We start from the raw sequence: 24,416 nt of genomic DNA on the forward strand, positions 1-24,416 counted from the left end.
AGTGCTGTAAATATCCATTTTATTTATCAGTCTTGTTGGTGTAATTGGGCATAATAATTTCTGTTAATTTCCTTTAGTTCCTCTTAAATTGTTGTGTATTCCCTTTCTTTTCTTTTCTTTTTTTCTTTTCTTTTCTTTTCTTTTCCTTTCTTTTCTTTTCTTTTTTTTTTTTTGGTAGCAACTACCTTGATTTCTTTTCCTCCCTTTAAAATCAGACTGGTTAACTATTTTATTAGATTTTTTTCCCCCTTTAAACCAAAAAGTTTCTAGTTTTGTCAATTCAATAAAGATTCTGGTTTTTTGTATGTTTTTGCTTTCAGTTTTGTTCTTTTCATTTGATTTTCAAAGTTCTGATTTGGTTTTGGGTTTTTGTTAATTTGCTGCTTTTCTAGGTTTTTAAATTTTCATGCCTAGTTCATTGAATTCTTCTTTCTCTAGCTGATAAGTGTTTTTGAGATATAAATCTTCCCCTAAGTACTTCATTTGCTGGAGCCCTTTAGCTTTGATATATTGTCACATTCTTTTATGGAAACTTTATATTCTTATTCTGAATTGTTTTTGAACTCACCATTCCTTAGGATTAAATTATTTGCTCTCTGATTATTGCTTTCTCAAGAAGCCCTTTATGGAGTATAATTTTTATTACATTTTGGTAAATAAAGGATTTGTTTAATATTTGTTTTTGAGGGGTTTTTTTGTTCATGATCAGTTATCGTAAAGGTGCTATGTATAACTTAGAAATTTATTAACTCTTTAAGGTTCCCACTCAGTAATTTTCTGAGGTCTATCCTCTCCAACTTTTCTAAAATTTTATTCAGGTCCTTAAGTTGTTTATCTTTTTGTTTGTTTGTTTTTGGCTTGGCAATGGGGTTAAACGACTTGCCCAGGGTCACACAGTTAGTAATTGTTATGTGTCTGAGGTCGCATTTGAACTCAGTTCCTCCTGACTCCAGGGCAGGTGCTCTATCCACTGTGCCACCTAGCTGCCCCTGTTTTTTATCTCTTTGTTAGTTTTCTCAAGGTCTAAGAAAACATATCAAGTGTGTCCCTAAGCCTTAGAGTTTTACTTTTATTTTCTTCTGACATTTGATTAAATGTTTAGAAGCTGTGTCATTCATTGCATATGTGTTAAGTATTGTTGTTGATTAATTATATATTATTTTAGTCATAATGTATTTTCCCTGGTTATCTCCTTATCATTATTGCTACTTCTTTTTAGTTCATCTGAAGTATAATAGATTTCACTCCGTCAATTTCTATGTTGTGAGAATTTTGCTTTTAAACAACATATAGTTGGCTCTGCTTTTTTTATCTATTCTGCTCTTCACTTCTTTTTTATGTTTGAGTCCATTCCATTCACAGCCATGATTATGACTGTTAATCTGTCCGCAAAAGAAGATAATGAAAGAGGAGTTTCCTTAATGTTAGTGATCTATAATTGATATATTCTGTTTCTACTCCATTGCCCCCTTTCTCTTCCCCTTGCCCTTCTGTTATTGAAGATTTTTACTCTTCCTTCCTTTTAATCCTAGCTTCATGTTCCAAACTCCAATTCTAGGGATTGTTTTGCTTATGATCACTCCCTCATCACCCACCCTCCATTTTATGCTTCCCTTTCCCCTCTCCCTGCCCCAATTATTTTCCAGCTTACTATATTTCTACACCATGTTCACTGTGTGTATGTGGGTATATATAAACTGTACTTTTTCCATTTCAAATTAAAGTAAGGTACTTGGTATGCCTGTTCTCTTCACCTCTTTCTCAGTGTATGTGTGTCCGCTTTATTTCATGCTCATTCAAGTGTATTTTTAGAGCTTTATTGTGGTATTCATGAGGAATCTTGGATTCTCTAGTTCCTTACATGCTGCCATTTTCTCATTCCATCTATTCTTAATAAAGCCAAGTTGATTTCTGTGATCAGCGTTACCTTTTTTCTTTGTTCAGAAACCATTCCTTTAATATTAATTTTTCTAGCATATCATAGTTCTACCAAATTAATGTCCAGTTTTTATCATGCTAACTTTTGATCATAATGATACAAAATTAACTAATCTTTCTCAATGTAATAATTCCTTGTATGAGTATTTACAAAACAATTTTATTCTATATTTAGGTCTACAGTATGCATAAATTATATTTATAAAACTGAGTTTCTTCTATAAATAGTAGCAATAGCAAATTGTTTACAGCTTTTTTATACCTTTTTTCTGGGTCTTTCTTTTTCTAATCTTTTTCTTTCAATCATTCTTTTTTCCACTTCTTTTCCTAACTCTTGCTATAATTAGCCAACATTAACAGCAAATGTTTGCTTTGGTTAAATTATTCAGAACATTTATTTTACTTGTCAAAGGTTAGATCAGGTTGTTGTTTGAACTGGTAATTAAATGCAGCCTAGTATGGGCTGTCGTATTTATATGCACTATAAACCTTGTTTTCTTTTCGTTCTGTATAATTTTATAATGTTCGTGCTGACATTTAGAAAGACTTTCTGACTTGACTGCTTTCTGGTGAAGGAAGTATTTTAAATGGTTTTTAATTTATGATATCTGAAGTGATAGTCTCCAAAGTTACAAACCAATTTAACTATTTCTTTAAGGTTCTTTTTGACATACTGTATTGGTATGAGAATTTTCATTAAACAGTATATATGCTATTAAGTATCATATTTATTGAATGAGAAGTAGCACGGTGTAATGGATGAGGAGCTAGCCTCAGAGTCAGGAAGACTGAATGGTGCATACAAATGCTACCTATGACATATTCTCTTTGTAACCTTAGATCACTGACATCTCAGCCCTCTGCTTACCTTTCTAATAACTACTAATTGTAGTGCAGGTGCTAATCTGTTAAAGTAATTTCAACTCTACTAGTTCCATTGAAATCACTGGTCCAGCTCCTATTCTTATCCCCATCCCTATGCTTCTCCCCATCCTTATTCCTACCCTTTCCCTTTTTTCACATTTATATTTAGGAAAACATCTAAATACTAGACCAAACCAGATGTATTTGTAATATACCTTAATGCCACGTGGTAGCTACAGATATTTGAATATATCTTTGCATGTCAAAGTAAATGAAGATATTTACTATCCAGCTGATTTAAACAATTAAGCAACAATCACCCAGTATCATGATTATGTTTAATAATGCATACAACATTCTGCCTTTATAGGTCCCTACATTTTTTGTGGAAAATATAGAGGTAGGTTATATTATTTGTTCTCCTAGACTACTATTGGACTTTCAGTTGCTCAGAATCCTGCTTTTGTTGTCATTTTTTCATTCATGTCAATATAGTCATTGTGGTGTTGTTCTGCTTTTGTTTATTTTACTATACATCTCATATAAATCATCCCATGTTTTTCTAGTTTCCTTATATTGATCAGTTTATTATAGCATAGTAATTTTTATTACATTTGTATCCCACATTTTGTGCAGTCATTTCTCCCATTAATAGGCAACCACTGTTTCCAGTTCTTTGATACCACAAAATGTGCTATGATAAATTTTTTTTGATATATGTTGGAACTTTATTTCTCTCTTTGACCTCTGTGGTCTTTTCGAGGGTATGAACGTATTGTCATTTTTCTTATATAATTCAACTTGATATATAGATATTTGAATCAATTCATTGTCCCCAGTAGTTATTATTAATGTTAGAGTACAAGCTCCCCCACTGTAAGCTTCTTGAGGGACAAGCTTTTCGCACAGGGCTTGGTGCATTATTTATTATATTGGTATAGATTAGTGAAGCTTACTGACTGATTGATTTGTGCACTAGCTCCCTACAACATTGATTTTTCTGCTTTTTTATATTTTCTCCAATTTAGAGGGTATGAGGTAAAACCTCAGAATTGTCTTATTTTGTTATTAATGATTTGGATTTGGTTTTCTTAGGAACATTTAAAAGTTTGCAATTCTTCCTGTGAAAGTTGTTTATCCTTTGACTGTTAGATTGAGAAGTGGTCCTTGTTCTTGATTTATTTGTATACAAATACCTTTACACATGCACATGTTTACTTTTATGTGTATGTGTATAGACATATGTAGTTCCATATGTACACATGAAATTTATACAAATAATATATATGGAATCAATGAATATGTATCTATAACTCTCATAGAATATGAGAATTTTATCATTGATGTTTAATGCAAAGATTTTTCCCACTCAACCATTTTCTATTTTTTATTTTTCTAGTGATTTTAATTCATACAAAAGGTTTTCTGTCTGTTTGGTTGAAAATTCATCTTCTAGCCATAGTTGCAAAAGGAACATCCTTTCATTTTCTTCTAATTTAAAAAAATATAATGCAGTCTTTTATATTTAAGTCATTTAGAGCTTATCGTGGTAGCATGGTGTAGAATGCTGGTTTGATGTTGGTGTTGAGTCGTTTCACTCACATCTAATTCTTTGTGACCCTATTGGAGGTTTCTTGGCAAAGATACTGGAGTGGTTGGCCATTTCCTTCTCCAGCTCATTTTACAGATGAGGAAACCAAGGCAAGCAGATTAAGCGACTTGCCCAGGGTCCCACAGCTAGTAAATGTCAGAGGTTGGATTTGAACTCAGGATGAGGAGTCTTCCTGACTCCAGACCTGTTGCTCTGTCCACTGTGCCAACTGGTTGCCCAGGCTGGGTCTTAATTTCTGCCAAACTACTTTCAATTTTCCCTTGGCAGTTCTTGTCAAGTTGAGTGTACATCCATATTTGTTTTGAGGTTTGTTATTGACTGGGCTATTGGTTTCAGTGACATCTGCCTGTTGTTTATCTAATCTTTACCTACCAGTGTACTTTTCTATATTTTAAACCACACCAAGAAGTTTCAGTATTTAGCGCTGTAAATATAACATTTGAATTCTGTTAATACTATGTCCCCTTTGGTCCTACTTTTTTTTTTTCATTATTTCCCTTGAGATTCTAGACCACTGAATTTCTGTAGTTCTATAAACTATTCCCTTGATAATTTGATTGGTATAGTATTATATCTGCAAATTAATTAAGGCAATACAAGCATTTTTATTATGTTGGTGTAGCCCAACTATGAGCTCTGTCTTTTCCCCTTGTGATGTTGCATGCTACTGTAATATGTGCTTTTCAGCTGACTATAGTCTCTCTGTAAACATCAGCAAGTTGATGACTTTCTGCAGTATAAAATGTAGTTTGTCTGGGGATCTTGTGCTTTAGAGAAGCAACTGTTTTTAATCTTTACATACACCAAGTCTCTGGCACAGAAGCTATAGTCAAAGCATCTGTAACTTAAACTGCTCTCTGAAAAAATTTTTAATTTGACAGTTAAACATTTTAATTGTTTCTGTTCCATACTGAGGATCTTTAAAAGTGAATGTTTGTGATTTCAGATGATTAAATTTAAATGTACATATAAGAAGTAATGTGTCATCTTTATTATTGTATCAAATATTCAGAAAATACTTAGAGAAGGGTGTGTAAGCACGGCATATTTTCATCAAAAATAATGCATTACATTCAAAAATCTATGTTTATGTTGTAGAGTTGAAAGTTTAAATGCATAAAAGTCAAAATTCAGAGTAATGGTCTGTATAGTCACTGTAACTCATCTTGTATTACTGCAGTATGTGTTAATATATATTTTTCTTAAATGTGTAAATACAGTATACATCACTGTACAATACATGACTGAGTTATAGATGTTATAGAAATTCTACTTTTGTCACTTTTTTGCATGGTTTTTCTTTTTGCTTTAATATATATCCTTCACATTTCCCTTCCCCAAAATTTTTACTTCAGTAATTATCACATAATCCTTCAGCAGGGCCAATACTTCATTGGGTATTTTTTAAATTGTGTCTTTTCTTTAATATGATATTTTCCATGTATACTTGAATGCAGTAACTTAAATGTGGCAGTTTTTGTTTGTTTTATAATGTATTCTTTTCTACCTATTTTATTTTGAAGTTATTAGGAAAGAGAATTAGGTGACTTCAAAATATTCCATGTAATTATTACAAATTGTTAAATTTATTTAGATACCTAAAATTGATCAGTTTTACAACTTTCTTTAAACCAATCCACCTTCCCACTGAAGTTCCAAGAAATGGCAAACTATTATATAATAGGAAATGATTAAGGTGAAGCATAAGGTACAGATAATTGACAGTCTAAATAATTAAGATGACTTCATTTTTTTTTTTGGTGGGTGTAATGTTTGCAATAGGTAAATTTCTCAATCTAATAGGCTTTCTTTGTTTTTCCTTTTTGGGGTGGAAACACCCAGGGTGGCTATAATATTTACTCACCAAACACTTTTGATTGAAGTAATGAGAAAATCATAAAAGCCTTACAGAATCCATTGGGGGTAAGGGAGAGAAGGGATTCTGCATTTGATGTTAAAAATAAAGCTCTTTTGTTTTTCTATTAATTTTAAGTTTTTTGTTAAAATTTAATTTACCTATTTAATGAAAGTAAATAAAAAGGAAAAATTAAAGACGTCTATTTAAAAAGAAATGAAGAGAGGAAATGGAAATAGCATACCTTGTTTGGGTCGGCTATATTTTAATAAAATTGGATTAAAAGATTAGCCGCAAAGATGTTGTCTGCTTTATGTAAGATATATAAAGCAGATGTTATTCTCTTATACTTTCAAACTCTACTTTTTGTATACTTTTTAGGTAACCTACATTAAATTTGTTGCTCTAAAACTAGTGAAAATTTCATTTATTTCAACAAACATTTATCATCTAATATTTATAATGCACGGTTCCAGTATTTGAGACACAGAGACAAAAGCTGGGATAGTCTCTGCCCTGAAGAAGTTTATGTTCCACTCTGAAGTGCTAGGAATAGGAAAACACACACACACACACACACACACACACACACACACACACAGAGTTCATGCTGCTAGAAAAGGTAAAAGGTAATGGTTAAAGAAGCAGCCCAGATAAAATGTTACAGGAATATCAGGGAAGGCTTCATAGCAGAGGTGGCATATAATACCTAAGCTTAACCTTTACATAAGTTGACAGTTCTGTGAGGCCCGTTTGAAGCAATGCTTTCCACAGTTGAATGATGGCTTATGCAAATACAGAGAGACAAAAACAATTATGCAGCCAGCCTTTATTAAGATCCTACTGTGTGCCAAGAACTATGCTAGGCACAAGGAATACATTTATACAGAACACAAAGGATGAAAAGTATTGACAAGGAGCTTACATTCTGTTGGTAGGCTTAACAATATTCATATGTGAGCACAGGGTAAGTAAAGTAATACCAGGTAGTTAATTCAAGTTAGTTTGGGAGGAAGGCTGCCAGTAGTTGTGGGGATAGAGGAATCATACAGAAGATGGTGCTTCAGGTGTGCAGGGGCTCTGTGAGTCAGGTAAGGAAGAGTTCATTCCAGGTATGGGAGATAACCATTACAGAGACATAGAAACAGGAGATTCAGTGTCTTGTGTGAGGGACAGAGAGAGAGGAGACCAGTTTGGCTGGATCACAGAGTATGGGAGGAGTGATGCCTAATGGGGTTGGAAAAATAGATTTGGTCCAGACTGTAGGTTTAACTGATGAGTTTATCTTTGATCCTTCAAGCAGTAGGAGGCCAGTGGGTTGACGGAGTAGAAGAGCCACATGTTCATGCCATTCGGGGAAGTTAAGAGTCCAGAGGACTGCTTAGTTAGAAACATAGTACACTTTCGCTAGAACAGACAGCACTGAAAGGGTTAAAGTGTGAAGTAAAGTTCAAAAAGTTGTTATTGTTGTTCATCCTTCCCTCTCCCAAGAAGCCCAGTGACATCATAAGCATGATATCTTGACTTGAGCACGAATTGGATTTGAATGAGCAGAGCTGCTGCAGTTATCCCCTATGCTCCCTTCTCCAGTCATTGAAGTCCTGTGGCAAGGCAATGCAGTGTGTGACTTTGGCATTTCTAAATTAAGACCTTTGGGGGCAGCTAGATGGCGCAGTGGATAGAGCACTGGCCCTGGATATAGGAGGACCTGAGTTCAAATGTGATCTCAGACACATAACACTTACTAGCTGTGTGACCCTAGGCAAGTTACTTAACCCCATTGCCTAGCCCCCAAAAATCAACAAATTAATTAATTAATTAAAACCTTTCCCAGGTCGCAGTTTGTCTGAGGCCACACCCGAAGTACTAAGAGCTAGGTAAGAACTGAAATAAAAGATGGCCTAGTTTACCATCCTAAAGATATCAGTCTGGAAGGGGAAGACCCTGAGAGTTTTTGGCCAGAACAGAAAACAGTTGCTGTTTACCCTCATTCTAAGCTATTTTAACCTAAACAGTGAGCCTGAGAGGCTTGGGCTGGGCCTGTTATTGGCCATTCTATGAAAGCCAAAATGATTTGGGTTTAAAGGTTTACTCAAGTAGCTCAATTTAATGGGCTTTTAAAGAGCCTGTTTTTCAGAGCTGTATTTTAAGAAATCAAAAATGAAAACTGCACAGGACAAATAGAGATTGTCTCAGCTTTTGGGAAAAAAAAGGAGAGGAAGAAGAGGAGGAAGAAGATGATGATAATCATGATCATGATCATGATCCAGGAAGGCCTTACATAAGTAGATTGTACTTTATCCTAGAGCAGGCTGGCACAACCTGCAGCCTGTGAAAGGATTTCAGGAGGCCCACGAAAAATGTGGAGGAAAATACCCTCTCCATTTCTTGTGGGCCACCGGAAATCCTTTGGTGTGCCAGTGGGCCACAGGCTGTGTAGGCCTGCCCTAGAAGTTATTGGAAGTCATTTTGGTAACACTTTATCTGACATTACAATTGATACCAAATTTGGATAATCATCAAGAAGTACTAATTTTATGTGATATCTTAAGCATATGGATCTTCCAGGCACAACATATTGATATTTCTGAGTCATCTTGACCTTGATCAAGATACACTTATCTTGAAATAAGGCCAGACTCAGCGCAGGTTTGGAAGGGGCTGACAGGTTTAAAGATTGAGTATTTGACTATAAACAGCTAAAATAGAGCATAGGTAAGGTGAACAAGTGTTGACAGATACTGTTTACAAAAGGTTAGGTTAAAATTTGGTACAGGTTGATATCAAGATTTCCAAGCTAAAGAGTTTGGGTGAGGGCTTATCAGGTGAGCTGAGATAACAATGACTTAGGCTAGGCTCCGTATTGGGATAGGTTGTTGTGGTGTTGTTGTTGCTGTTCAGTTGTTTCAGTCATGTCTGACTTTCCATGGCCCCATTTGGGGTTTTCTTGGCAAATATGCTGGAGGGGTTTGCCATTCTTTTTTCAGCTTATTTTACAGTTGAGGTAACTGAGGCAAAGTTAAGTGACTTGCCCAGGGTCACACAGCTAATAAGTGTCTGAGGCCAGATTTGACCTCAGGAAGATGAGTGTTACTGAGTTCAGGTCCAGTACTCTATCCATTGTGCCACGTAGCTGCCCTTTTGGAATAGGTAGGCAGGGCCAGTGGTGCACTTAGCCTGAAATGGAGGGTTAACAGTTGTACTGCCAGGCACATATTTGATGACACAAGACCACAGAAATCTAAGAAATTGTGGTACTTAAGATATACTTGGAATCCATATTATTTTCTACCAATTACATGGACTGATTGATTATTAAGATTCCCTGAAGCAGTGGTATCTTCTTCTTTAACTCAAAAGAACTTTGTTAACTTCCAGAAGTATAGTATCTTCCCAGGTTAGGTGGAGCAACATCACCTGTTTTCAGGTACATGTTGGTTTAAGACCTAGTCTTATTCTCTCACAGTACAGCTTCTTTTATATTAAATATATACATTAACCATATGTCTTTTAGATATAATTAACATAAGAATGGTTTAAGGAACATGATAAAAGAATTTACTGTTATATAATTAAATCGCCTTCCACCCATAAAACATAAATACCATAGGATTATATTTCCAGATTTTGCTGCCATTATTCTTTATGATCTAACTTTAATCCTTCTTCTAATATGTAAAGCTATTGATTAGAGCCCAGCTGATATTTTTTATAAGAATTTTAAAGTTTTGGCTCTGAGCACATAAGCAAGAAAGTTAAATGTCTTAAAGTTAGCTGGCTGCCATGTACAACTTTTCTAAGTGGGATTGTTCATCACAGATGATAATGATGTACAAAATATGGCAGGCATAAATTTATGGTTTATAAAAAGCCCTCGACATTATTTTTCCTTCTGAAAATTAGGTCAGTATTTGAACTTCTTAAGAAATCAATATTCTCAAACTTTAGAGAATTTTTTCTTTAAAATTCAAAGAAAATTAGAATGATTCATACATTTTTGGGGGGGAGGGAATTGCAAATAATGAAATACTGCTTTTATTGATTTACCTGTTGTTGAAAGGTATAATCAGATAATCTTCATATAAGCATAATAATCTTCCTATAACCTACTAAACTGCATATTAAATCTGGGAAAATGTTCATACTTTAAGGAAATTGGTGTTTTCCATATTTATATCTAAAGACCCGAAAACATCATGATAAGGATTTTCAGATCGATACTTTGTAACATCTCTTGGTGGTTAAAACATAATAGATATTTTAAATGTTTGGAGAAGAAATATAAATATATCAGCTTCTAGGAGGTGAAGTTATTCATGGAAAATATTTTGTGAAGTCATGATGAGAATATTTGAAATTGAGATTTTTATTCTTGAGAAGCAAAAGATTTTATGCTTTTAGACGAAATCTTCATTTTATTTTAAAATTCACTGATAATATAGATTTATTTAGAATCCATACTAGTAGTTTTCTTTTGCAGCTGTTTGATTGCAAATCAGTTTGAACATATATACTTGAGCATTATTTAATTTTAAAATTAATTTCTATGATGCTTCTTATTTTTATTATTTTATTTCCTTTGTAAATGTAAATTTCCTTTGTAAAAATTTTTTTCTATCAACTAAACAATTCTTCTACACTCTCTTCCTTGGAAATTTAATTAACTCTTATGGGTATCTCCATGAAGATGACTCATAGATTTTTGTATTCAGCCTTAGTCACACCCACATCCTTGATGGCCTATTGGACATTTAAGAATGGATATCCCAGAGACATTTTAAAGTTAACTTGTTCAAAATTAAATTCATTGTTCCCACTAGAAACTCCCTCCCCTTTTCCAAACTTTCATCTCTGTCAAAGGCACCACTATCCTTCCAAATTCCCAGCTTCATAACCATGGTATGATTCTCAACTCCTTACTCTCCCTCATTCACATGTGTCTAATTAGTTTTTAAATCTTATAGTGTTTCCTTCCATAGCATCTCTCACATTCAACCCCTTCTCTTCAGGCACAGCTACCACCTTAGTCTAGGTCCTCATCACCTTTCACATATTGTAACAGCCTCCTAACTGGTTTCCTGCCTCATCTCTCTCCACTCCACTCCATCATGTTTTTCCAAAACACATATCTGGCCAAGTGCTTCTCTTACCTTATTAATGCCCGTGGCTTCCTATGGCCTCTGTGATCAAATATAGAGTTTCCTGGTTAGCTTTCAAAGTCCTTCACAACCAAAACCCAACCTGTCTTTCTACCTCCATTGGATGTTACTGTTGTCATTTTCTCCTCCCCATCCCTGCAATGCAAAGTCATTTAAACTGGCTCTTCTTTTCGCTCTGTTCCCTCACACAGGACACTCTACCTCTAGTTTTCATGCATTTGTACCCTCCCCAAAATGCACTTCCTCTTAGCCTGCAATCTCATTGAGCCCCTTTTTATGTAACTCATGTACCATGTTCTTGAAAAAGTCTTTTCTGATCTCCCCAGGTGCTAGTGTCTTTCCTTCCAAATTTCCTTGTATTTCACTTCTTTGTATTTATTTGTATATATTCACTTTATATACACACACATGCACACACATGAGTATATCCATATGAATATATTCTTTTGTTCCCCGTTAGAATGTAAGCTGCTTGTGAAAGATTCCTTTATTCTTTATACTTGTCTCCATAGTGCTTAACACAATGCCCAGCACATGGAAGGTACTTAATAAATGCATGCTGATTGGTTCATTAAAGTCAGTTAAGTTAATTTATCAATATATTTTGTGGATTTTCTCAATCCCCCGTGTCCATTGATACTAGCTTGTATAGAAATGAACATCAACAATATAGGACTGGTTTGATTTAGTCAACATGTTCTCATTTAGTCATTTCCTTTTCAAAATAATTTTACCTCTGCAAATTGTCTTCCTTCAAAATTAAGAACCATGATACTCAAATATTCTTGAAATTAAGTATGCACCAGGGCAGCTAGGTGGTGCAGTGGATAGAGCACTGGCCCTGAAGTCAGGAGGACCTGAGTTCAAATGTGCCCTCAGACCAAACACTTGACGCTAGCTGTGTGACCCTGGGCAAGTCATTTAACCCCAATTGCCAAGAAGAAGAAGAAGGAGGAGGAGGAGGAGGAGGAAAGAAAGAAGAAGAAGAAAAAAGAAATTAAGTATGTACCACAATATAGAATAAAGGCAGCTAGATGGGACCATAGTGCACAGAGTGCCAGGCCTAAAGTCAGAAATACTAATCTTCCCAAGTTCAAATCTGGCCTTAGATACTTACTAAGCTGTGTGACCTTGGGCAAGTCATTTAACCCTGTTTGCCTCAGTTCTTCATCTGTGAGATGAGCTGGAAAAGGAAATGCAAACCTCTCCACTGTCTTTGCTGAGAAAATCCCAACTAGAGCCATAAAGAGCTGGACGTGACTGATCAACAGCAGTGATACTGAATGTAGGCCATATCTGCCCGGGTAGAGGAAATGTCCCATTTTACATCCAGTGTTTTTCACTATGCCCTTTTTTCCCCTGGGGTTGTCTTATTTTGAACAGAACTTTGCATTATTTGCCATCATAAAAGCAGGTAGCTTTTTTTATTTGTCATTCTTGTATCTTGAAATAGATATTGCAAAGTAGACCTACAAAAAAATAGATTATATTTTTTTCCACGTGCTGGTTTGGTTAAATAGTATTCCTGTTTTTCACCACGTAATATAAAAAAGTAGAGAAATATGTAAAAGTAGTAAGAAATTAAACATAGATGCATTGTTCAGCATTGAATCGGCAAGATAAGAAATAAAGGAAAGTTGAGATTGTTTATATACTGTCTTAGGAAGGGCAGTTCTGTTGGCTCGGTTGTTATATACCAGGGGTGGAGAACCTGTGGCATCCAGGCCACATGTGGCCTTCTAGGTCCTTGGGTGCAGCCTTTTGACTGAGTCCAAGTTTTACAGAACAGATCATTTTATGAAGGGGATTTCTTCTGTGAAGTTTGGATTCAGCCAAAGAGCCACAAGTGAGGACCTAGAAAGCCACTTTGTGGCCTTGAGGCTGCAGATTCCCCACTGCTGTCATATACAGTGGTGCTTCTTCCTTTTTTCTACCATTTTAGTAACTGAGAAACTTAAAACAGTACCTGGAAGTGTTCTTTGAAACTTCTCCCTTTATTGTAACTTGAGAAGAAAAGATCAACAATTGATTTACAGCCATATTTATACTTACATACAACTTTTAAACAGATTATTGGGCTTGGGCTCAAAAAACATTTCTTTCCCTGCCCCACCCCACTATGGTTCACCTCTGTCCACACTAAACCCTATATAGATACTTAATGAAAGATTAATTTCTGTTGATAGTCTTTTGGGCAGACTTTTTGGGTCATTTTCTCTTCTCTCTGTACTTTCTTGTGGTGGTGGTCTTCAGCTATTCGCTTATCTTCTTTAGCCCAAGTGACTCAAATCTGTTCATGTAGCTCAATCTCTCTCCTATTTCCAGGGCCACATAGATAACTACATGCTTGGAATTTCCTCAAAATATCTCACTGACTTCTCAAATTCACTGTGCCAAAAAAACCCTTGTTTTCTTCCCCTGAAAACTCAATACATAAACCTCCCCATTTCTATTGAAAGTACCACCATACTTTCAGTCACTTAGAAATGTAGCCTGGGCATTGTCGTTGATTCTTCCCTCTCTCTCATCCCTTCCTTTCAGTCAGTTGTTAATGATTCAACATAAATTTATTAAATGCCTGCGGCATGCCAGGACACTGTGCTAGGCTCGCTCTCTCTCTATATATATATATGGAGTATATACAAATATACAAGTATAAACAAGGTAAAGTGTATACAAATATGTAAAAATATATACAAAATACCGGGTTGTTTTAGGGAGGAGGGAGTCCACACAGGCTCTGGTTAAATCTTGCTAGTTTTACTACTCTGATTCTACCATTTCTTGGATCTAATCCTGTGTCCCCAATCAGAGGACCACAATCCTGACTCGAGTGTTACTGTAGCATCCTCACTGGTCTGCCTGCTTCCAGCCTCTCCCCTTCCTAAACCATCCTCCCTCCTTCTAACACACTAATATTCCTCAAGAGAGACAGGATTTTAATCACATCCCTTCCTTGTTCAGAGAAGTTCAGTGATTTCTTTTTGTCTCTAGGATAAAACATAAACTTCATGGCTCTTAAAAATGTTTCACAATCTAGTTCCCACCAACTTTATTCTAGATAGTTTTCTACTATTCTGATGCTTTATACAACTCTAGTTCAAATGGTCTTCTAGATGTTCCCCAAATTCAACATTCTTTTTTTCTGTGCCTTTGCATAGGGTATTTTCCATGCCAGAAATTCATTCCGTTCTCACTTCTACCCAGTACGATCCTTTCCTTCCTACAACCCTCAGCTCAGATGTCAGCTCCTACCCAAAGCCTTTCCTGATCTCACTGTTATTAGTGTTTTTGTAAGGAGGACTGTCCATGGAGCTGTAAGGCTTCTCACTAGCTCATAGGTATAGATAGCCTGCTGTTATGGTATTTCCCTCTCCTCCAGTTGATACCACGAACTTGACTCATAAGATTTGACAGGAACATTTGATTTTGTGGCCCCAGACTGATACATCTGCCCTTCCTTGTTTATGTGATCAACAATTTTTGAAAAATTAGGTGAATTAATTACTGGTTACATTTGGTTGTTAATAGTTCCTATCCTCAATTTTTTTTCATTTCTTCATAAGTTTTTGGCTTTTCAGTTTAGCTATAGTTTTCTAGAATCTTGGAATTTTAGATCTACAAAATGTCTTATAGGTGATGTAACCTGACTCTACCATTTGAAAATGAAGCAAATGAGGTCTCAAAGTGAACTGACTAGCCCAAGTTCATATAGCTGATCCTTTTCTCCTTTTATATGCAAATTTTTGACTATTAAGCATTGATACAATAGATTAAACAGCATAATCATAAAAAATTGCATTTTAGAAGTTCTTTTAGCAGCTAGAAGGGCAAACTGTTAGATTTGGTATTTAAGTGAACCTAGTAGAATAATTATGGGTAGTGTTTTATTTTGTTTTTTAATAAGTATTGAGGCTTTTATTTGGGTTTTTATATAAAGTCATCATCCTTTTTACATTTCAGTCCTTTCTGGAAGAAGGACCTGCACTCATTTGAAGTAAGCCTAATGTGATTCAGAGCATAGACTAGAAGAGAGTTGAGAAATCCTCCCATTTCAACTCCTGCCCTACCTCCTTCATTTTATCGTTGAGGTAGCTGAAGCCTAGAGTTACAAAAGTCATCAAGTGGAAGACCTGGGATTCTGTTATGCAAAGAGATGATCGACTTTTCATAGTATTCCAGTTCTTGTTTAGATTTTTCTTTTTTTTTTTTCATAATATTTTATTTTTTCCCCATTTCACATAAAGACAAATTTGTAACGTTCATTCTAAAAAAAATTTGGGTTCCAAAATTTCTTCCTCTCTCACTCCCCTACTCCTCCCTAAGATGGTAAGGAATTTGAGATAGGTTATATATGTGCAATCATGTAAAACACATTTCGTTATTAGTCTTGTTGTGAAAGAAGAAACAGACCAAAAGAAAAACAAACTCAAAAAAGGTAAAAAATAGTATGTGTTTGGACTCCATCAGTTCTTTCTCTAGAAGTGGATAGCATTTTTCATCATGAGTCCTTTGGAATTGCCTTGGATCATTGTATTGCTGAGAATAGCTAAGTCATTCATTATACAATATTGCTGTTGCTGTGTACAGTGTTCCCCTGGTTCTCCTCACTTCACTTTGCATTAGTTCTTGTAAGTCTTTCCAGGTTTTTCTTTAATCATTTAAGAAATTGCCATTTCCTTTAGCACAATAGTATTCCATCACAGTCATATACCACAACTTATTCAGGCATTCCCCAATTGATGGGCATCCCCTCAATTTCCAATTTTTTGCTACCACAAAAACAGCTACTATAAATATTTTTTTACAAATGGGTTTCCCCTCCCCTCTCTCCACTTTTTAAAAAAAAATCTCTTTGAGATACAGACGTAGTAGTGGTATTGCTGGATCAGAGGGTATGCACAGTTTGATTGCCGTTTGGGCATGGTTCCAAATTGTTTTCCAGAATGGTTGGATCAGTTTACAACTCTGCCAATAGTGCATTAGTATCTCAATTTTCCCGTGTCCTCTCCAACACTCATTTCCCTTTTCTGTCATATTAGCCAATCTGGTAGGTATGAGGTGATACTCAGAATTGTTTTAATTTGCATTTCTCTAATCGGTAGGAATTTAGAACATTTTTTTCCCCATATTACTATAGATAGCTTTGATTTCTTCATCTGAAAACTGCATGTTCATAGCCTTTGACCAGTTATCAATTGGGGAATGACTTGTATTTTGTGTAGATTTGACTCAGTTCTCTACATATTTGAGAAATGAGGCCCTTATCAGATACTTGCTGTAAAAATTGTTTCACAGCTTTCTGCTTTCCTTCTAATCAGCTGCATTGGTTTTGTTTGTGCAAAAACCTTTTCATTTAATATAATCAGAATTATCCATTTCACATCTTGTAATGCTTTCTATCTCTTGTTTGTTCATAAATTCTTCCCTTCTCCATAGATTTGACAGGTAAACTATTCCTTGCTTTCCTAATTTGCTTATGTTTATTTTGATTTTTCAAAAGCTACCTTCTTGCTATGACTTTATAGCATCTGAATTTTAGAAGAATGTGTGTGGAAATGATCATTTTCTGCTCATTCCTGATTAGTTATGTTGTTTTTGTGTCTGGAATTTTAATTCACAATCGATTCTTTACCCAAGTTGCTAAGTCTTGATAATATGTGACAATTATAGGGTTAAATGTGCTTTAAATTCCCTGTGATAATTGTTCTCAGATATGTAGATCCTCAGTGTAGCTCCAGAGACAACTATTTAGTAGACAGCGTTTGAATAATACAAATGTGTGGTTGATAAAAATGGATTAAAGTTTCAGGGTGGTACCAATGGGTGATATTTAATATTGAATGACATGTATTAAGACAAATGCTTTTATATATAATTTATTTGGCATTGTAAATGCATTTATCTTGTGAGATACAGACCCCCTATTGCCACATGAAGTATTCTGGAAAGGTTTGGAGTAAATAAATAATAAAACCACTTTGATATACAATCTAACAATATTAAATATTAAGACTTTCAGATGATTGATTTTAATACTTAATTAACTTATTTAAAGTCCAATCTAACTCCTTTGTATTAAAGATTGACAGACAGGAGCTCCAGTAGAGGGATTTTTATTGAATAAAACCCTGCAACATCATATTTCACAGCACTATATTCATCTTTGGCTACCTTGACTAAGTAATATCCCCCTCCCATGCCCAGCCTACATTCCATTTTTTGACCAATTTCTTGTCCATCTTCTAATTATGAGGATGCAGTTTCATTTGGATGCCCTTATTTTCATCATCCCAGATGCCATTTCTCAGATTATTCACAGCCCTCATGCCAGAAAAGCCCTCCCTGAAGATGATGGTACTTCTTTTGATGTCACTTTTTCTCAAACTCTAGCAGTAGTCCATTCAAGATGCTTTCCTTATCTAAGAGTTCTTTATGTAAAATAATAGTAATTTCAGTGTTTGACTTGTAAGTTTATCATGCGTTAAGAATTTAAATGAATGAAATATACTCTTCAGAGCTTTTTTCTGAATATGGATGTCTTTACAGCAGCATAATTCAGAATAGTAACTCAATGTTCAAGTATTAGAAATAGTCAAGGAAGTAACAAAATATGAATATTTGAAATCTTAATATTCAGTGAGAATAAATTATTGTTTTTCTAGAGGTTTTGTCTATATGATGCCATTCGGGAAGTGAAAAATTAAGGTGATTAACCACTTGTTTTGTGTCAGCAATGCCAGCAGTTGGTTTCCTTTACTCATTCCCTCCCTCCTCCTTTTTGGCTGAGGAGACTTCCTGTTTGACACACCATGTGGATGGATGTAGCTTAGATCTTGATAAGAACATAAACACCTTGAGGGAAGGGAAAGTTTCTTTTTTGTCTTTGAATTGGTGCTTAATAAATGTTTTTTAATTAATAATAACAAGTGGTATCATTTATAAAGCTCTTTAAGGCTTCAAAGTGCTTCACAAATATTATCTTATTTGATCCTGTATATAGAGGGACAAACTGTTAAGTTTAGAAGTGAAGCTGTTCATTTTGACTTTTTTTAACTACCTGTTTTGTTATATTTTTATAATTTTTTAATTTTGAAAACATGAGAAAATTTATTTTTTTATTTCCCCCAGATTGTCTTTCAATAAAGCTGTAGTGTTAAAACCCTGTCTATTTCTATCCTTTTTCTATTTCCCTAGAGTCCATTAGTTATTCTCATTTGAATTTCTTTCTTTTGGATGATCACTTTTAACCTTACAGGAAAAGAACTGATTTTGCAAGTCGTCTGACTGAATCATTTGATCTAATTTTTGTCATGTGATCTCATCCTTAAGGTTAGTTTTTCATTTTAAAAGAAACTGGCAGGTACTTTTTTTCTTCAAGTTATACACTGGTAGCCAAGGTGGCATGTAATACCTTAAAGGAAAGTCACCTGTGGATGGATGAGGTGAATTCACCTCTTCTGGTCTCCTGACTCAAAAGCAAGCTGTTCTTGGTGTAGTTTTATATTGTCGTTCCCTCACTGAAATAGGAAAATTAGGTTTCCTCCGCCCCCATGTTTAATACTTCTAATGCCACTTTGGCAGTCAGTCATTAAGCTCCAAATTTTAATTTGAGAAATATTTTAATAAGTGTGTTAGAGTAATTACTTAGTAAATGATAAGTGTTTGTCCTAAGTTTATTTTTTCTCTAGTATGCCATAAGAGGGGAGGTGATTTAAAGGCATAGGTCATACTTATTTGCTGTAAGGCTGATCCAGGAAATAATTTTTGGGCTAAGAGTTACCTTATATAAAAGCATTTTAACAGTTGATTTTTCTGTTGACCATTAATATTTTAAAATGTTGATTATAATAAATATATTTAAATAAAAGTGATTGCTTTTGAAAGAATAATCTCTTGGTTAGTCATAGTAGACCAGTATTTTGCTTTGTAATTGGCTTAAATTTTAACGTAAATTTGAAAAGTATCAAAAAATTTGAGATGTTTTAAAAAAAAGTTTTAAATTGTTTATTGATCTAAGAAGCTAATCACATGGCATCTAGTTTTATAAATAGAAAAAATAGCACTATTTAAAAATCAATAGAAAAATAAATATCAATATTCATTATCCGTGTTAAACTTTCTGAAATAATACCCATGAACCATGAAGCTTTTTACATCTATTATCCAGTCTAAAAGCTTAGTAGACAAAAGCTTGTGGCTGTAAACTGACCAGGAGAAAAAGATTCAGGTCAGTTCAAAAAACGTTTTGAAAATAACTGTTTACTAGTTTACCTCATTCTACCTTAAAACAAACAATCAATCCAGCCCCACAAGATTTTCCATTTACTTGGTACTTGAAGTAGAAGAAATCATTTAATCTCTTTGATTAGCTGCAAAGTAGGAACAATAATATTTGTGCTACCTCCCTAGATTTGATATAATGATGTAATCTACTTGAGGGAGGAGGCATTTTCTTTTTTTTATCTGTGTATCAGTACATAGATAGATAGCTACATAGACAATTTAGTGTGGCTGTGCTAAGTGCTGTGGATGCAAATCCAAGCAATGGGGTAAGATAGTACTTAACAGGAAGCATGGAGAAGAGATCCCAGAAAATGGTCTAGATGGCCTGGTGAGGGCAGAAGAAAGCCAAAGCTCACCTATCTTGTGAACCGTGGGAGGAATCCAGGTTTTGATGGGAGGAGAATGGAGTTGATGACCCTAAGAGTAGATGGCATTGTGAGGAGAATTCTGGGAAGTGGTCAGCATAGCACATCATTCCAGACAGAAGTTAATAAATATTTCTTGATTGATTGATATTAAATAATCTAAACTAATTTGTAACTGTAAAATCTTATAAAAAAATCAAGATTAGATCCCCACCCCCAAGAAATATTGGAGTTGAAAGGTATATAGCTTAATCATTTTATACCTGCAGACGTAATCAAAGACTAAGAAACTGATTTTTATTGTAGAATGGTATGTTTAGTTAATTTAATATTCTGGTTAACTAAGATATGTCATTCGATTCACATCTGTCATTTAAATTTGGGGATACCAATTTTCATACCACTAGAATAAAGTGAAAGATACTTGGCAGCAAAACTATACGGATTATGATCTTTCATTAATAATTTGGGAAGAAATTCAGTATCTTGCAGTCTTTTGTGTTGTCATCATATCAGTTTTCATTGTACGGTATTTTCAATGTAGAATAAAAAAATATGTACTGATTTTATTGTACGTTAGAAATTTTTCTTACTTCTTTGAACAAATCTCAGATGTTAGCTTATTTACTTGTCATTTGTTTATCTTAGCCAAACAGCACACATACACAAATTTGGTTACTTGGACTTTCTGAATTCTTTTTAAACGTATGTTAAGTATACTTAGGGAAGTAATTTTTAAAGATCATAAAGCATAAAGTCTCTGAGAGGGAAAAGAACCTGAGAGATTGTTTAAACTGAGACCCAGAGAGGCGATGCCACTTGCCTAAGGTCATGCAGCTAAGTTGGGCATAACTAGAACTGAAACCCAAACCGCAGAACACTTTGTGCTCCGCCAGGAGACGAGGTGGCAGCTTTTCACTCAAACTGGCAAATAACGAAGTCATAACAAATGGTCAGATTGTTTTCCATAGTATGAAAAACAATTGTTCAAAGAAATCAAGTAAAGAAACAAGAAACCCTTAAGACTTGTGGTTTCTGTTATATTTCTGTTATCTGACCAACATCTCCACTGCCTGTTGCTACTTCTTCTGCATATGGAATATCCAGATGTGTGGGTTATATCCACCTTCTTTAATTTAAAAAAAAAAAAGGTCATAGGACATTTTTAGGTGTTGAAGACATACTAGTACCTATTTAAATCTAATTTTTTGTCACGTAATGAGAGAAATTGACAACTTTGGAAAGGGTAGAACATTGTGGAAATTACCCTTTGAAAACGCGAACAGTAAACTAATTTTTAGTCATTTAGTTGACATAGGATTACATCAATTGATAATCCTGAAATAAATTTACCTAAATCTGTTCATTTGTGACCTTACCCTGCCTTCGGTGTGCCCACCGTTGACCAGTTCTACCATTGCTGAATCTACCCTAATGTGCAGAGTTTGTAACTGATGCTTGTGGTGATCAGTTCTCTTCATTTAAGGCAATTCACTAGACATTTAGGAAGTAGCTACTGTGTGTAAGGCTTCTGCCTAGTGATCTGTCAGTCTTCAAGTACTGTGAGAAAATACCTTTGTAATTATTTACCAACTGCAGTTGAACAAATTCAGTCCCCCAGTTTGGCATAAGCCTGCTTGAAGGCCCAGCCCAGAAAGAAGTGAATAAAAATTTTTTTCTAATATAATAATCTTACTGTTCTCATGTGTAAGTAAAGGTCACATCCTTTTGAACAAAAAATGGGATAACAGATTTAATTTTGTGGTATATTTTTAATTAAGAAAATAGTATCTGATTTACTTTAATAAACAAAATATAAAGGTTCTAGAAATGTTTAAGATCTCTGAAATACTAGAAGACAGAGTGATTCAACTCTATTTTCAATTCTTTTTTTTGACCAAATGTGGGGAGATGAAAATCCTGATTGGTAGAAAAATTGGTTTTAATGAAATTACTTTCATAAAGCTAACTTATGGAAAACTATTGAAATTTATATTTTGGTTGAGCACAATAATTGATTCCACTTTCTCATGAACTTATAGACCCGTCAACATTTCTTGACCCTGTTGAAGGATTGGTTCTTATGCTATAAATTGGATTAACTATTCATTTAAAAAGCACCTACTATGTGAGGTGGGCACTAGGAAACAATAGCAAAATGAAACTGTTCCTGCCTTCAAAGAGCTTCCATTCTAATGTAGCAGACAACATGTGTGTATCATATACATGTATCTATACCTGTATATATATATATGTATGTGTGTGTATATGTATATATACATATATATATACATATATATGTATATATATATATATATATATATATATATGTATATACATTTTCATATACATCTGTACACGTCACAGGTAATGCTGATGCAAAGTGACCTTGTGGGAAAGATACCAGTCTCTGAGGGGACCAGGAACAGTGACCTTCAGAATGTTGCACTTAAATGCTATATCTTAAAAGAAACCATGAGCTCTAGGAAAGAGTGTTTTTAGGGGGTGGAGTGGCAGCAGCCAGTGCTAATAATGTAGATGGGGCTCAGAGGTTCATGTGTGAGGAGCACCCCAAGTGCCAATTTGGTGTAGACTCTGTGGAGGGGAATAACGGGTAATACTATTAGAAAGGAGATGGGGCCAGCCTGTGAAGAGTTTTTAAGTGCCAAAGAGAGGAATTTAAATTTTGTCCCAGAGGTAAAAAGGAATCATTGGAGTTGATTGAGTATAAGGGTAGCCTCATAGTCATGGTTTCACATTCCACCCTGTTATTTTACTGCTTATATGACTTTGAATATATCCATCCACTTCCTTGGGCCTTGGTTTTCTCCTCTGTAAAATTAGTGGGTTGTACTGAATGATATCTAAGCTCCCCTTTGGCCCCAAATGCTACCATTTTATGATTTTTTTTTGCTTCTTTCACACAGTTTCAGATTATCATTTAAGAAATAATAGTAACCAGTTCTATGTGTTTGTTTTCCCTCCAGATATCCATCGCTTTTGGTGATAGTTGCCTTTGCTAGCTATGTTTCATTCCTTCTCTGAAACTCATCACCCCTTGCAGGCTGAAGAACAAGAAGTCGGCATTGACCCTTTGCTGGGTTACTTGAAATCTGAAGGTAAGTTTTGTATTCCTTTGCTTTCCCCCTTATCCTTGGAAAGCCTTAGATGAGAGTCTGATGATCGTGAAGCCTGTCATAATTTGTGTAATTCTCCCAATGAGGCTGAGCAGGGCAACTTTAAGAACATTTCACAGAATGTTCATAGTACACTGTGACACTAATGAAAACCACAAAAAGTCAACTTTCAATTATATACAGAAACATTAGCCAAATGTTTAATGCGCTGTCATCCTTTTTAAATCATAAACCAAACAGTGACTTTAGCAGAAGAATGTAGAAATGCAAAGTGGGCTGTGTCCAAGCTCTTTTAGCTGCTTTAGGAGTTGGTTTTTCTAAAATAAATCAACCTTTTTTTTCTGGTTTTGCATGTATGATTTTTTCCCCCTAAGCTTAGGTTATGCAAGGATAAAAGCTCATTTGCTTCTAGTTTTCTTTGTAACTCTTAAGATTCAGTTATGCTTTTAAGTGAACAGTAGTAGAATCAAACCTTTTATAATGGAATTCTATTTTTTCCCCTATTAAACTAATTTGTGGTGAGAATACCCCATCATTATTGAGAGAACCACCTTTAAATCCTTTTCTATATTACATTCCCTTTCTAATAATTTATTAGCAATTATAGCATAGTTTATTAATAGGAAGTAAATAATAAACTTAAGCTGCTTAGAAATTTTATCCTTTCTAAGAAAGTATACATCAGATTCTTAGAGATTCACAGTGACCGTAGGGACTGGTCTGCTACATAGATACCAGTAATATTCCATTTACTACATTCACCAGGATTGTGTGATAAAAATATTTTTAAATTGGTCAAAATAACTTTTGTCTATTTCTTGTCCACTTAACCCAAATTGTTCTTTAAATGTGTCTTTATTACATTCTGCAATTTAAACATCCTGTTCATTTATCTCCCTAGTACGTTGGGTTATAGTTAATTTAAGTGATTTGAGAAATACATTTCTATGGAAATGGAGTAAATTTTATTCTCAGTTTGTTTTTTTGATACAGTATTGAAAGTATTGCTATTGAAAATGATATTTTAATACTACCAGATGTCCTAATCATTATATTTTTGATGCATTAAGGATTTTACAAAATAGCTATCAATGTTTAGCTGCTTCCTTAGAATTTTGTTTTTATTTAAAGTGAGGCAGTTTGGATCTATGATTTCATCTGTATAGAGAATTCATGGTTTGGAAATTCTTGGCTGGCAAA

At 34.6% G+C, this 24,416-nt stretch overlaps 1 protein-coding gene across 1 annotated transcript in view; it reads left to right on the plus strand.

Annotated features, from left to right (window-relative positions):
* TBC1D5 (TBC1 domain family member 5) overlaps positions 1–24,416 on the plus strand; it is a 613,691-nt gene that overhangs the window by 229,267 nt on the left and 360,008 nt on the right. Inside the window, 1 exon segment of the mRNA XM_078151425.1 lies at positions 23,067–23,198. Within this exon segment, the coding sequence (XP_078007551.1) occupies positions 23,105–23,198 (94 nt within the window). The 5' untranslated portion in view covers positions 23,067–23,104.

Source organism: Phascolarctos cinereus, unplaced genomic scaffold (assembly GCF_003287225.1).
Source record: "Phascolarctos cinereus isolate Bilbo 61053 unplaced genomic scaffold, phaCin_HiC Scaffold_1;HRSCAF=81, whole genome shotgun sequence".
Classification (NCBI taxonomy): domain Eukaryota; kingdom Metazoa; phylum Chordata; class Mammalia; order Diprotodontia; family Phascolarctidae; genus Phascolarctos; species Phascolarctos cinereus.